We start from the raw sequence: 16685 nt of genomic DNA on the forward strand, positions 1-16685 counted from the left end.
CTTTACATTCCCATTTTCTGTGCCACTTTCATTCCCTGCTGGAAGAGGATACATTCCACAGACTGTATCTCGACAGTGAGATGTCAGCACAGTCCATTTAGAAAATGCAGCTCCTTTACAAAGAGATAATGTAATCTCTGGCCACTGCTTTAAACTCATGGAATTTTCTCCACTCTAAAAGTGATAAGTAAGAACCGCTCAGCTAAATCAAAACCATGCTTGAACTGGGGTCGACTATTCATTTGCCTAATGTGAGCAAGGATAATATATTTGACATTATTAAATGTAGATCTTCAGTGAAGGGCAATTCATTTAAAATGAAAAGAGTAACGTGGGGAGGGACAAAGGACGTTTAGGTACTAAGCAGCAGGTAAAGGTCAGGGACTCTGCTCTCCGATAATAGCAGCCTAATGGTAATTCCTTTGCAGATAATTCACCTGTCAGTTCTCTCAGAGCTAAAGTATTGCATTGTCTTGGAAGTGACTGGGCCTTCAAGAATAGCTCTTCTCTGCAGCAAAAATAGAAGGCTTATTTAAAAATAGTGCAGAGGCAACTCGTTATTTAAAAGAAAAGAAAATTTGAATTTATATATGTCTAGCCCCTAAATTAATTTGGTACCTTTGAGTAAGTGTAAATAGAAAATGTAAATTGTGATGGTAATAATAACATCATAAGATAACTATAAAAATATATATTTGCTGTTTTATTGGGGAAAGAGTTTCTAAGCATAATGAGTGAGAAATCATAGACATATAAATCTACAGATTTGTCTCCATGAAATATAAAACTCTTCTTTGTGAGGAACAAAAAATTTGGAGACAACAAACATAGTAAGTTACTTCTAATATGTATAACATTAGAATGTTAACATCGAGGGGCGCCTGGGTGGCTCAGTGGGTTAAGCCTCTGCCTTTGGCTAGGGTCATGATCTCAGGGTCCTGGGATCGAGCCCAGCATTGGGCTCTCTGCTCAGTGGGGAGCCTGCTCCCCCTCCCCCTGCCTGCCTCTCTGCCTACTTGTGATCCCTCTCTCTCTCTGTCAAATAAATAAATATTTAAAAAAAATGTTAACATCAATAATATATAAAAGGCTTGTGAAAATGATTTTTAATGAATACATCAATGTATTCTAAGTCAATGTAAACTAAGCAAATGATGGGTAAAGCACTTCACCAAATACACCTGAAACCAACAGCTAAGAAACATGACAAGGTAAATTTACAGCCACTAATATTCAAAGAAATAGGTATTTACAGGGGCACTTGGGTGGCACAGTTGGTTAAGCATCCAACTCTTGCTCTGGCTTGGGTCCTGATCTCAGAGGCGTGAGATCAAGTCCTGTGTCAGGCCCCGCACTCACTCTCTCCCTCTGCCCTTCCCCCACTCCCAAATAAATAAATATCTATATTTAAAATATAGATATTTACGTAGTATGTTTGGATTATATGACATTTTTCATATCAAACTAGTAATGATGTTCTTAAATTGTAATACACAATTTTGCCTCAGAAGTTCAGAAAAGGTACTAATATGGTGACTTTGATGAGAAATTAGCAATGTACAGTTGTTTATCAAAAGCCATAAGATAATTAAAGCCTTTCACTCAGTTATCTTACCCCAAAAGATTTGTCCTAAGAAAGCATTTAGGAAAGCAGAGGAAGATTTAGATATCAGGAAGCTGACTAGTTTTTTTAAAGAGGAAACATGTTATTTAAATAACATGGAATAATCATTGGTGACTGTGACATCAGGGTAGCGGGTGTAAGGGCCAGGAAAAATATGGTATTATAATAGAATGTTAAGGAAAATGCTCACAGTATAATGGTTAGTAGAAAAAAGCTGGAGTAGACATCATCAGAGGGCTCACAATTCTTTATTTTATGTCCCTATGTTTTCAAAACCATTTATATTGCTTTTATTTTTTTTTAAAGATTTTATTTATTTGACAGAGATCACAAGTAGGCAGAGAGGCAGGCAGAGAGAGAGGAAGGAAAGCAGGCCCCCCTCGGAGCAGAGAGCCAGATGCTGATCCCAGGACCCTGGGATCATGACCTGAGCCAAAGGCAGAGGCTTTAAGCCACTCAGCCACCCAGGCACCCCTGTACTGCTTTTATTATAGAAAGAACAACAATAAAACAAGGACCTATAAAGAGAAAAAAAGAAATATTTGAAGATGTTTTTAAAATGCTTTTTAAAAGCTACACAAACACAAAAATACTACCACAAATGGCATAAGGTATTACTTCTTCTAGTCATTCAGACCCCAAGAGTTCAACAGAAGCTCAGGGACTGCCGATTAACTCGCTACTTACAGCATAAACATCATCAATTTCAAGAGTAGCTTTATAAGGAAGTCAGCAGATAAGTGACTCATGACCTCCCCAATAGCACCCAACTGTGAAACAGCTCAGTGAGGAAATGTTCTCCTGGCAGAGAATAAGCTGGTGACAGCCTCTGTGCCACAGGAGAGTCTAGTCCCTCCCACGGGGTTTTTTTCAGTAGGGGAAAGATTCCGAACTGTGACCTTCTTGGTCAGGAGCAGAAGGTAGCCTGCTGGGAAAAGTGCTTCACATCTAGTCTGAATCTTGCCCCTTTCCTCAGTTCAGGAAGCAGGATCGCATATCCTGGACGATATGTAACTACCTACTTACAAATGTAGATGAAAATACCAGTTGCAATATTACAGCTAAGATACTTTGAAGTGAAATACACTATTTCTGCTCCATTAAGATTCATGGAGCATGGTATCACCATGACTATGTGATACACTCTTAAAAGTGCATTGCCTTTTCAGGAAGATAAAAGACATGAATGCAAACACGAATAGGCAAATGTATGTATCTGTAACTAAGAGATTACCCCAAGCAGAGCAACATGTTTTTTTAAAAATCAGATTAAATTTGCCATGGAAGAAACATAATTATTAAAGATTTCTATTTTACTGATGAGAGATGATCAAAACTTATTGACTGTAAAATCAAAATACTAGTTTGGGACATTTAAAAGTAAAATATTGCACTGTAACTAAAAATCTGCATGTTAAAAACATTCAGAAAACATTTCCCCAAGATTTCTTTGATAAGAAGTTAATGCTTTGTGTTTCAAAGTTACATAATCACTTCCAGGTCAGAAAATTCTTTAATATATATTGGGAAAAATGGGGCTCTTAAAATAACCGTTTAGTATAAATGTGGATATGCCGTAATCTCAGAATTTATGGATGTCAGTAATGATGAAGCATTAAGTTTTATTGGAGAAATCTGACATAACAAACACTTGAGTATTCCCTTGGTATTAACTATGTAAAGAGTCAACATTTTAGCTTAAAAAATTGTTCTCGAAGATTTCAGATAAAGAGAAAGGTCTTACCACCTTAATGTAACAGTGAAACACATCTTTACATCAAGTTCTTATGATAAAATTTTGTCCTTCTACTGCAAGGCTTCTCAACCTCAGTACCACTGAGTTTGGGACAACAGAATTCTTTATTGTGAGGAATTGTGAACTGAAGAATGTTTAGCTTTATCCCTGACTTCTATCCGCAAGACGCCAAGAGCAGCCTCCGCACCACCTCCCACCAGCTGTGACTATCTGTTCAATATCTAGAATGTCTCTAGATATTGCCAGACGTGGACAGTGTAGCAGCAAAATCGACTGCAGTTGAAAACCACTATATTATACTAATGTCTGACTGATTACATACATTATTTTATTTTTTAATGATTTTATTTATTTATTCAAGAGAAGAGAAAGAGAAAGCGAGCATGAGTTGGGGGGCGTGCGATCAGAGAGACAGAGGGAGAAGCAGATCCTCTACTGAGCAGGAAACCTGATGCCCACCTGGATTCCAGGACCCCAAGGTCATGACCTGAATGGAAGGCAGATGCTTAACTGGCTGAGCCACCCTGGTGTCCCTTAAATGTTTACAGACTTATCAAGGAGGCTGTATTTTAGAGCATTTGGTCTGCCTATTTATGTGACAGAGAAACTAAGTGTTAGAGAAGTCACGACCTGCTCATTATCCTCAGCAGTCAACTGAATATGTGATCAGTGCTAGTTCACATTTCACACATCTTCCTGATGGAGAGTATCTGCAATTGTATACACGTATTTTACACTTGTGAGTAATCCTCTGCTTTGAAATTCACATTCTCTTCTGTATTTTCTCATTTTATTTTCATAGTAACTTTTGTATTTATTTTGTTCACATTAGAAAATTCTGGCCCATATGGGCTCAGTGATATTACCAAAGAACACAGAACCAGAATTCAATCAAACATCTAATTCTGAATCCAAGTTCATTCGATTACTCACTACCTTGTCCTCAGTTTAATATTGGGACTATTAGAACTCTGTAATGAGTTTGCTGGTTTCTCTTAGGCACTGAAGGAGAAAAATAAAAACCCTGCCAATTTCCCTTTGTTTCATGGCCCTCTAATAATAATACAGGATTTCTCAAGCTACCTGAAATCGTCTCATTAAGTTCAGTAACATACATAACCTATCTACCTCACAAAATCTCTGGACTGTTTCAACACCTATATATGTCCTAGAAAGACTGAAACAGAAAAAGTAAAAAAAGATGAAGGGAACATCCATGTTACTTTCCCCTGTTGATTTAATTTTAATATATAACCGTGAAAAGGTACATGTCCAGCTAGTTATCCAACTTGTCCATATGATATAACAAAGATAGATCTTTCTATTGTTATACATATTCAACCTGCTTTATTTTATGATAGAAGTTAAACACAATCTGAGTTAGAATTTAGTCCTTATCTTACTGTGGAGGAAAATATTGTGTTCTTATTTTTGATCAGGGAATTGTTCTATAATATAGACAATCAATGAGAAAAAAAATTTTTGAAAAAAATTATGTAAATTTCTCATAAAAATTCAATCCTCTTTTAAATATACTTTGTTAATGATCTGTATTAAGTTGTCCTATTCTTATCTCCTATGCATTGTTAAGTTTCATGTTAGTGAGTATAAATTGCTATCTTCCTTTTAATCAAATAGTGATGAGAGTACTGTATGGCACTAAACATTGAACATCTCTCTCAACCAAAACTTGTTTTAACTTTTACACTATTTCCTTCAAGGTGATCATTCTCTGGTGACTACTAACTTACCTCCTCTCGATGCTCATCTCCTGACCGCTGGATATACCACTTAATAGATGCTTGTTGGGATTTAGGTATACATTCCAGAAAGGTTGAATTAAATTCAATGCCAAAAATCACCTTTTCATCAGCAGTTTCGTGACTAATGCCTAGAAAGCAAACATGGAATAGAAGATTAACCCTTGACCTTATTTTAAAAGCAATGGGAAAATAGACTGATTTAGAACAGATGCTATGGGGGAAAGATTCATATACATTATTAAAGAGAAATTCACAATATAATATTGTTACCTAAGAGTCAAATATTATCTAATAGATTGACTTTTAAAACTCTATCCCTGCACTGCAATTTTAACCTTTCATGAATATATTAACAATTTGCAATTGTTTTTTTCAAATAAGAATTCATAAGACCCAACTCTAAACCTTGAATCTATTTCTCTGAGCTGAACTGAATAAAACTTTAGTGTCTTTCAATGCTTCACATGTTTTAATTTGTAATAAAATGCAACCAATCTTGTGGATAGTTTGAAAAGAAGAATTTACTTCATCCTTTAAGAGAAATTCTATCGTGAATTGATCCACAGAGCTGACCATATAACATGAAGACATTTTAATATCAAAAAAGTAAGTACAATGGTCTATAATTGATAAAATTCTATAATGATAATATTGACCTAGATGCTTCTAGCTACATTATTGAGCTAGATGCTGTAATACTCTGAATGTGGACGTTATCTGCATTATCTACCAAAAAAACAGTTTTCTTTTATTCAAAGAGGGATACTTAAGCCCAACATGCATTTGCCATAAGACAGTTAATGGGATGCTAAAGGAACAGTGTCTCAGACACCTTATTCTCCTAAATCAACTGCACCATCTGAAATACATTCCATCCAGAGTAGCCAAAGGCTGTGTCCCATGTGTGATCTAAGATCTGTAGCTCAAATTTGATGAAATAAAAAATGACGGCTGTTCAGCCTGGCCCAAACATGCACTTTTTCATCATATATTCAGATGTCTCAATTCTGCAGATGGGCCTACTTAGTATTTTAGGCATAAACGAAGAGTAAGGCTTAAGGGACCTCTATGAATCCTAAATGTAAGCAGACAAAATTATCAGCAAATGGCATGAATGCACATTTATCCAATAGTTAGACTTTCCTTTGAAGAAACTTCTTTTGAACTTGTTTGTGTTTTACCAGCAATGATTAAGTCAGGCGTGCTGACACCATTATGAATTAACCTCCTCTAACCTTCAAAATGTGTGGATTCCATTTGAAACTTGTAAGATATCCATGATCCCTGCCAATTCAACAGATTATATCTATGATTTTCACAGTTAATAAATTCCTAATGCACAGAAAGATCGCAGTGTCAATCACAGAAGAGAAAGACACGCATTATTTCATAGCAACAGATGCCATATTCCTGAGAAAAAAGAGCTCCTAAAAAAAGCAGGGAGTTTGCAGGCTGATTATAAGGTGATGGGGCCAGGACTGGAGAGAAACTCAATTAGACTGATTCAAGCAAAGAACCGGTCAAGTCAGTAAAATCTACATTAGTGAAATCAAGGAGAGAAGTGAAATAGCTGAATATGTGGAATCCTTTATCCAATAAGTAAAAACAGTGACCCCTTGACACAAAGTCCTCACGATATCAGTTTGACAAGCAATGAATTCATTGTTGTTACCAATAATCTTCGTTTCATTTCTGAGTTTTACAGTTCCCATTTTTAACAATCTCATTTACAATTCCATCAAAAAGAATAAATATCTAGGCATAAACTTAACTAAGGATGTGAAACACCTACACACTAAGAACTATAAAGCATTCATTAAAGAAATGAAATAAGGCACAAGTAAATGAAAAGGAATTTCACGTTCATGGATTAAAGGAATTAATATTGTCAAATGTCCATACTACTCAAAGCAATCTACAAATTCAATGCAATCACGATCAAAATTCAAATGACATTTTTCACAGAAGACTAAACCATCCTAAAATTTGGATGGAGTCATAAAAGACTCCGAACAGCCAAGGCAATCTTTGATAAAGAAGAACAAAGCTGGAGGTATCACACTCCCTGATTTCAAACCATATTACAAAACTATAGTAATTAAAACAGTATGGTATTAGCATAAAAATAGGCACAGATCAATAGACCATTAAATAGAGAGTTTCAGGAATCAACCCACATGTAGATAGCCAAATATTTCACAACAATGGAGTCAAGAATATACAATAAGAAAAGGACTTCCCTTCCAGAAATGGTGTTGGGAAAACTGGACAGCCAAACATTAGACAATGAAACTGGACCACTATCTTACACCACACACAAAAATTAACTCAAAATGGATTATAGTCGTAAATGTAAGACTTGAAATCATAAGACTCCTAGACTTGAAACCATAAGACTCCCAGACTTGAAACCATAAGACTCCCCAAAATATAGGCAGTAATTTCCTTGACACTGATCTTACTGATGATTTTTTTAACTTGATAACCAAGTACAAGCAACACGAACAAAAATAAACAAGTAAGAGTACACCAAACTAAAAAGCTTTTGCACAGCAAAGAAAGCCATCAACAAAAGGAAATGTCAATCTACTAAGTGGGAAGAAATATTTACAAATCATATATCTGATAAGGGCTTAACATAAAAATTATATAAATAATTCATGCAACTCCATAGCAAAACTCCCCAAATAATCCAATTAAAAATGAGCAGGGGAACTGAATAAACATTTTCCCAAAGAAAACACAACAGATGGCCAATAGGTACATGAAAAGATGCTCGGCAGGCCTCATCATCAGGGAAATGCAAATCAAAGCCACAGTGACGTGTCTCCTCCTATCTGTCAGACTGGCTATTGTCTAAAAGATAAGAAATAAGAAGTGTTGGTGAGGATGTGGAGAAAAGGAAACACTTGTGCACTGATGGTGGGAATGTAAATTAGTGCACCCACTGTAGAAAACAATTTAGAGGTTCCTCAAAAAATGATAAATGTAACTAACATATGATCTAGCAATTCCATTTCTAGGTATTTACCTGAAAAAAATAAAATAAAAACACTAACTCAAAAAGATGTATTGCTCCATGTTCGCTGCAGCATTATTTGCAATAGCCAAGGTATGAAAACAGCAGTGGGTGCCATCACTATGAATGGATCAAGAAGATGTGGTAGACAGCTACACAATGGAATATTTTTCGGTCATAAAGAAGAAGAAAATCTTGCCATTTGTGACAACAGGGATGGGTCTTGAGGACATTCGTCTAAGTGAAGTAAGTCAGAGAGAGAAAAATACCACATGATCTCATTTATATACAGAATCTAAAAATAAACAAACAAAAAGACTGAGCTCACAAATACAGAGAACAGATTGGTGGATGCCTGAAGCAGGAGGTGGAAGGTGGGCAAAATGGGCGAAAGGGGTCAAAAGGCATAAGTAAGTCCCAGAGATGTAATATATAGCACGATGGCTATAGTTAATTACATGGTATTCCATATTTCAAAGTTGCCGAGAGAGGACCCCTTAAAGGTTCTCATCACAAGGAAACAATTCTTTCTGCAACTATGTGTGGTGAGGGATGCTAACTACACCTATTGTGATTATTTCGCAATGTATACAAATATCCAGTCCTTATTGTTATATCCTTGAAGCTAATATGTTATATGTCAGTTATAACTTAACCAAAAAATCTCCTTAAGATTGCAAATAGTTTGTAAATACCCTCATACCTTTTACTTTAATTCCCACAGTTGATTCTCTGTCTCTGGCTTCTCTTCTACAGGTGTCAATTCTATTTTTTTTTAAATGCTTTGTCTTAGAAATATGAAACAACTCCTTATAAGCTGCAGGGTACACATAAACTCACAAACTTAGCCCAACCTATGTGAGGTCTTTCTGACTTTAATTATTGGTACTTCGCGTGCTTTAAAATTTGTCTTTCCCCTCATATTGCAGCTCGAATGCTATCCAGCTAAGCATGCTTCCCTTTACCATGCACTACCCAAACATTCTTGTGTGCCTACAGCACAGTATACGTTCCAGGGACAGAGACAAAATCACCAAGCGGATGAAATCGATAAAGAATATAGCATTTGGGCATGCTGTGTCCTACAAGCAAGAATAAAGCTGATCAGAGAGTAGGCAGTAGAATGGGGAGAAAGGTATTTCAGACAGGATGGTCAGAAGAGTTGTCTCTGAGAAATGAACATTTTAACCATAAAATTAAATGGTGTGAAGACGGAGCTATGTGGACACAGTACCTAAAGAGTTCTTCAGGTACAGAGGAAACAAGTTCAAGTCTAATTGCAGCCAGAATGAGGCTGGGGCTTTTGAGAAAGAGAAAGCCGGCGAGTGAGCCATGGAACAGCGACTGCGAGAGGGGCTCAGAGCACGTGCCAGGAGCTAGAGTAAGCAGAGTCTGGAGGCCATGGTAAAGGCTGTGGATTTTCTTCTAATTGTTCTTAGAAGCTGAAGTTTTTGGAAAGGTCATTCAGGCTACCAAGTGGAACAGAGGCTGGCCAGGTATAAGCATGGAAGCAGGGGAACCAAATAAACAGCTCTGGGAGAGGTGTGGTGGGGGTTTGGGTTAAGTGGACATGTACGCAAGGAATGAGAAGTAGGAGCAGACGCAGCCACAGGGCTATAGGGACTTACTGAGAGGTTAGTACTAGGATGTGAAAGGAAGAGAAAAATAAAAAGATGACGCCTAGCCGCTTTTGTCCCTAAGCAGTTGAGTGAATGGGGGCACTATTTATTAATATGGGAAGGTCTGCAGAACAATAAAGTCTAGGAAAAAACACAAATTCTTTCTCAGATATAATTTGGGATGCTTATTAGGTATCTAAGAGGGGCTCTTGGCTGGGAATGCAAGTCATACCAGTCTGCTCACAGGAGAGGGTTTAGAACTGAACTCTGGATTTGGGAGCGAATTGCCTCAGATCCTATTGAAATTGATGGTGTTAGGCAGTGAAGAGGCAGAGATTTTCGGTTTAGATGGTGGGATGAAAAAGACAGATGAAGAACCCTCAGAAGGACAGCCTGTACAGTAAGGGGAAAACCAAAAGGATGTAGGGCCATGAAGGCTAAGGGTGCTGGGACACATCTCTTTGAAAACAAAAAGCCCTGATTAGTAGTTCTTGTTCATTTTCCTACTGCAAAAACTACCACTACACCTGAAATCAAGCCACAGATGGCTTAAAACCAGCTCACAAAATTCCTAAATAATAAGCACTCAGCTCTCATGGGACCATAAGGACTGTTTCTAGGACGTGCCTGCATGGAAGTCAAACAAAGACTGTGTTTCAAGGAGGAGGGAGTTGGACATGAAGTAACAACGAGAACTAAAAATTGGCCACTGGATCCGGCAAGGTGGAAACTGCTGGAGACCCTGACAAAAAAACCAATCGGGGGCAGTGATGAAGACGGTGAGCAAAGCTGGGTGTGGTGGCTTGTAGCAGGAACAGGATATGATGAGTCAATTGTCTCCACCCTCCGCAGGAACTGTTCTGTCACTTTCTTTACGACAGTTATCACTATCTGACAGAGAATATATTGTACTTGTTTTTAAGTTTCCCGCCTGTTCCTTCCCCTAATACAACGTGAACAGAATTTCCAGGGATGCGAGGGTTGTTTTGTTTTTATTCACCGGTATATCCTCAATACCCATAATGGTTCCTGACAAATCTCACGTGTGCAAATGAAAAACCGAATCAGAGCACACGGCAACGACTGCTAAACGAAACACTGGACATGACGGGGAGTCACCCACACATTAGAACGGGGAGTCGAACATATGATGTTGGACCGGAGCTTATTTTCCTGAAGAGTGAAATTATGAATGATAAATAATGTTTTGTTTTTAAACTACAAAACTTTTAGGCCACCAGTTATAGACTACGAAGTTTGGGTTGTTCGTTCGGTGCTGGGGTGGTCACTAACCATGTGAGGAAGCATTCAGCTGTGTGGGCACGCGCGTGTGCACATATGCGCGTGTGTGCGTGTGCACAGGCAAGCGCATACACTTTCTATCTGAAAGTAGAGCTCGACAGTGGAAAGCAACCAAAGCTTTGGAATATATACTCTTAGAGTTTTTTTCTCTGTTATCAGACTCGACAGAAGTCTTTCTATTCTCCACTCTGTCCTGTTTGTACTCAGACTCTCAAGATCTTCCATGAAATTTTCTCTGAACAATACAGCCTCTGGTGATCACTCTCTTTGTTAAACTCCCATTTCACTAATTGTGCTTTATGACATCTCCCCAAAGAATCTTAAGCTCTCGAAGGAGTTTCTTTGTCCCAAAGTGTACCCAGGACGATTACATGCACATGGAAGTCACTTAATAAACATTTACTGATTGAACGAAACCATGAGTTAATAATGAACTCAAACAATGCGTAGGCTAACTTTCTAACAAGTCCTACACTCTCATCAAACTTTTCTGAGAGGGTCTCCGAGTTTATCCTAAATGTCCATATGTTTTGGACTATATCCTGTTTTGTCTTTATTAGCAGTTTCTAAACTTTACAAGAATGGATAAGGCAGTAAAAAGTACAAAAAAAAAAAAAGGACAGGAATTTTAAAAGACATATGAAACAAATAATGATATAACAAAGGATTATTCACTTAGGCATGTAGACAGGGGGTTGATTTATAAAATCTCCTGTTGCTTTTCCAGAACATACCCATTATATAAAATAAGAGCTTCCTATACAATAGATATTTTAAGTCATACAATAAGAAGACACACAAAGACTAGGCTTAAAGTTTTAAATGGGAGAAAAGCATATTAAAGCTATACTTACTGTCTTCTATGTCCCAGCACTGGGTGATTGGGTCTCCATACTTCACATCTTGCCGTCTAGCTCGCCTATGGAAAAGGGATTAAATGGTTTAGAACATCAAGCCTGAGAGCCGATAATATATAAAGTCTGCGTCTAACACTAATAACAGCGGCAGAGCAGAACTACTCTTGTATTACGGCTCAATTTAAATACAGGGCAATATTCCCATCATTCTTACAGGACTTCAAATACTACTAACAATAGAGTCCTAAGAGAGTGAATCCTGTTTTGGAAATAAGTTGACTAGACCTTTATTTTATTTATTTATTTACTTGTTTGTTTATTTATTTGTTTTGTTTATTTATTTATTTATTATGTTCAGTTAGCCAATATATAGTACGTCATTAGTTTTTGATGTAGTGTTCAATGACCCATTAGTTGCATATAACACCCAGTGCTCCTCTGACTTTAGACAAATTATTCAGTCGAACAGGTCAACTATAAATATAATCCAGGTTTCAGACACATCCAGCAGGGGCAACTCTCCCTACCCTCTTTTTTTTTCCCATCAGTCAATGGGAACGTAGTAAGATATAAGAGCTTTAGTTAGTGGGCAGGGAAGTGAACAAAAATACACAACTCTTTACCCTATGAAGATTCACTGTTACATAGATTTGATTAAGCAACTAGTTAAATATTGTCAGTGCAGACGGAAGTACAAGTTCAATATGGCAGGAGCGGCCCAAAGTCACACCTATCTGCCAAGAGCTTGTTCACATTATTTTTCAGAGAGTAGAGATAATGATAATAATAAATATTGGTGTTGTGCATTATTGTCCCATATTTTCCTTAAAACAATAGCTATTACATAAAAAAAGAAAAAGCTGCTACATCAATGTTAAGGAAGTCTTACGCTCTTACAATATATTTTCATTGGCTTTGGCTGTTTGATGTCGGCACTTTGGAAACTATAAAAGTCACAGTAAACTCGGCAACATCTAGGGTGTCCCTTCAGGGCAGTGCTGATCAGGTGATAACCCCGTACAAGATTCATCTATCATGTACATTTTTTTGGCTCATGTGCACGTTATGTTAAGGTAAGGGAAAATATCACAGCGGAATGTCTGAAAGATCAGAGATACAGTCTTGGGAAATATAAGAAGAAAAATTATGATGGCATAAGGTACATAAGGTCAAGAATGTTTTTAAATCTTGGCTTCTTAAGAAACAGGGACAATTCATCAAACTGAAGGTTCATTACCAACTAATGAGCACTCTTGTTTTTTAGCTTCTAGAAAAGAAATCTATTCCCTAAGGACTCCCTATCATAAGTATATTCTTAGCCAAAAACTATAATGAAATGTTGTTGTTTTTTTTTTACTTTTGACTTGTAATAATAGTATCTCTCCATACACATCTAATGTAAAATTTTCAGGGAGTATAAAATATCTCCTAATTTTAAGCAGTACCTGCTGTTGTACTCTACATTTAATCTGTGATTCCTGGAATTTGAAATTTGACTGATTTGTCAAATAAGAAACAAGTGTGTATGCACTAATGGGACTAACCTATGCTCACCTGTTATCATCATATTTTGTTACTACAGACCTAAAGATAAAAAAACAAAAACAAACAAAATCCCACCATATACAATTTGCTGACATTTTACATAAAGGAGAAATACACTTTGAACAATACTAAAGAAAAAAACGTTACTAGAATACACATTTTAAAAATTGTTATCGTAATACATTTAGGCAGCATCAGTCATATTGATGGCATTCAGGTTCTTTCCAATTATTTCGCTGTTGAAAACAGTGCTGAAACCAGATCAGTGCTTGAATGGCTTTGCGGTGCTTTTGCCCAAGTGTGTCTTGTTGGCTCGAAACAGCATGATTGTTAAGAGCACATAAAGCAATGAGCAGCAAACAGCAGAGCAACATTTTGACATTTAAGTAGTTATGAGTGGCAGAAGCTGACCAAGTTAGAGTTACTGTAGTAGAAATAAAATTGTACCAAGTCACTGCAATGTGCTGTGGGCTGTGTCTAATCCACAGTTCTACAAATGCATATATTCAAACTTCATTTGCAAAACAGTAAGGCTAAATATATACATATTTAAAAATAAGGGAAGAAGGGAGGAATGTAAGCAAGAGCAAAATAGTCGAGGAAAACAAACTTGTAATGGTATTTAACATAGAGAAGGGAAAAGAATATAAACAATTGATCTGAACTTCTAAAGTTCCCCATTTCAGAACTTCAGAACATTCTATTTTATTCTCCTTCCACACTGAGTTTCATGCACAAGTGTAAAACAACATGGAACTGTAATATTCTTACCGTACACCATGTTTCCTATCTATTTTCTCATGAAACTGTAAGACGAGGGATGTGTGTGAGATATTCACTGTGTAGAAAAGAAGGCTATCCCTTAACTCGATGTGCCTCTTACCTTTTTGAAGTGGGTGCATATCGAGAGCATGCATTTCCATCCCAGGCACAGTAGGGGTCTCTGGCCAGACAACAGTCTGCACAGGCTTTCCCATACGTGTCGCATCTGTGCAAGGAGAGCTGAACCAATCCATCGCGGGAGCCAATGTACAATTGTTGCTACAAATCAGGCAAAACAAATGAATTGGAAGCATCTTTCAGACCAGTCTTAAGAACTTTCCTTTCTTGAATACCACACCACAGACCTAAATCTGTCTCCTCGGGTGTCCCTTGTACAGAACATAAGCCCTTGTGTAGAAACATAACCAAGACGAGGATAAGTCAATCGCTTCTACTCCTGGCAGGATGGTGGTTGGATGACGTTGACACTGAAATGGACAGCATTCTAGGGCTAGGCTAACCTTGGCAGTAATTTAAGAAGGTCAAAAACCAGCTGTTAGACTGAGGAATTAAGACGTCAAATTCTTTCTCAATGGTTGAAAATATGCTTTGGTAGATTATATCAAGCACAGATGCTTCAGACAACACTGAGGGTCTTCCTCTGCCGTGGCCTCCGACATGAGAGATGACTGAAAAGGGATTTGTAAAACCTCCTTGTGGTTTGAACCATCTCACTTGCTAATGAAGTATTTACTGATCCCTGAAGGAAAATGGGTTATAAGAGGAAGAGAAAATATTTGGTATCACTGTGAAGAAAGTATTAAGGAGGTTCAAAAGATGCTACATCACGAATGAAAGGCTACGGGATCCTAAAAACAAAATCACATTTTGAAAATAAGCCCTGAGAAGAATGCACTGCTCTGTAGAGTATATGTGCTGGAGGAGGCAGGGAGACAGATGATAGAGTTGAATAAGCCAGTCTGTGCCTTTGGAGAAGTCATGGTCAATACTCCTGGACCATGTCAAACATTGAACAAGGGGGAAAGACCTGAGTAATAAATATTGACATAAACACCATATATGTACTCAGCCTGCAGAAACATGTCTTATACTTCTCCAAACCATGACAATGTTAGCTGGGACTTCCCTGTTGCTAAATGCAATGCCCCCTTGTCCAATGTTTGCTTTACTTAAATTCTCTATGGTGTTTGATGCCAAGAATGACACCTTCCTTGAAACTCCCTTCACTTTTTCTTGTTCTCGGTCTTTACTTCTGCTTAAGACTTCAGTTTCCATTGATGATTCCTTTCTTTGCATCAAATGTTAGGGGGTGCCTTGGTGGCTCAGTCGTTAAGTGTGTGCCTTCAGCTCAGGTCATGATCCCAGGGTTCTGGGATCGAGCCCCGCAAAGGGCTGCCTGCCCAGGGAGAAGCCTGCTTTTCCCTCTCCCACTCTCCCTGCTTCTGGTCCCTTTCTTGCTCTCTCTCCGTCAAAACAAAACAAAACAAAACAAAACAAAACAAAACAAAACACATTAGGTGTCCCTTCTTTTCTGTCCTCATTCCTTTGCCTTTCTTATTGTCCACAGTCAGCACCATCTTGAAAACAACATTGAGGTGGACTTATTGATTGCCCTCAATCTAGCCCCGCTATCCTGCTTTGGTGAGAGGCACCTCCTAGGTCATCCGGGACACAAAGGGAGCAGTTGTCCCTGAGTCCCCCTCTCTCGGTCAGCCTCCGTATCCCTTCTATTCTCTTACACAGAGCCCTTCACTTCTTCTCTTCCTCTCCTCTGCCTCTGCCACTGCTACCACCTTATCATTTCTTTCCTGGATTACTTCTAAGTGTCCTCATATTCCCCCTGGCTTCAGCCTTGTTTTCAACCCCAGGACTCAGTCTGTCCTCCACCATGGCACACCACATGGACCCTCCTACGAGGAAAATCTTATCCCAACACATTCCTGCTGAAAATCTTTAAAGTTTTCATTGTCCTTAGATAAAATTTTTAAACTTCTTAGGAGGATATAGAAGGATGTCCCTAATCTCCTCTGTTTTATAATCCCAGATTCATTTCTAGCCTCCTTGTCTCCTGCATACACATATGCCTTTGCTCTAAGTGTCCACCAGCTTATTAGAAGAAGCCAAGGTCTCTCACTCTTCACAACTTTCCAGATGTTCTCCTCCTCCCCTTGACATAGGCTACCTCATCCCACTCTCTGAATTTATTTGGCTAACGGAAACATCCTTCATAGTTCGGGTACATGTGTCTTCTCCGTGCTGTCTTCCTCTGCTCCTCCTGGCTCCTTCTTAGACATCCTCGTGTTCCCCCAGTATGTGCTTCCATTATTGCTCTGCACTGTCAGCGTGCTCCTTCTTCATCTCCTGGCTCCACTGTGAGCTTTCGGAAGTTAAGGACTACGCCAGTCATTCATTTCTAT

The 16685-nt window shown here is 38.1% G+C and overlaps 1 protein-coding gene across 1 annotated transcript in view; it reads right to left on the reverse strand.

Annotated features, from left to right (window-relative positions):
- Positions 1-16685, reverse strand: part of LOC111155273 (semaphorin 3D) — a 127704-nt gene that overhangs the window by 5455 nt on the left and 105564 nt on the right. Inside the window, exons 14-16 of the mRNA XM_022515401.1 lie at positions 14369-14526; positions 11938-12002; positions 5132-5271 (exon numbers count right to left, since the gene is read on the reverse strand). Coding sequence (XP_022371109.1) covers positions 5132-5271; positions 11938-12002; positions 14369-14526 — 363 coding nt within the window. The remainder of the gene's footprint in view (positions 1-5131; positions 5272-11937; positions 12003-14368; positions 14527-16685) is intronic.

Source organism: Enhydra lutris, unplaced genomic scaffold (genome assembly GCF_002288905.1).
Source record: "Enhydra lutris kenyoni isolate GAN:26980312 unplaced genomic scaffold, ASM228890v2 scaffoldscaffold40, whole genome shotgun sequence".
In the NCBI taxonomy this organism is placed as follows: Eukaryota; Metazoa; Chordata; class Mammalia; order Carnivora; family Mustelidae; genus Enhydra; species Enhydra lutris.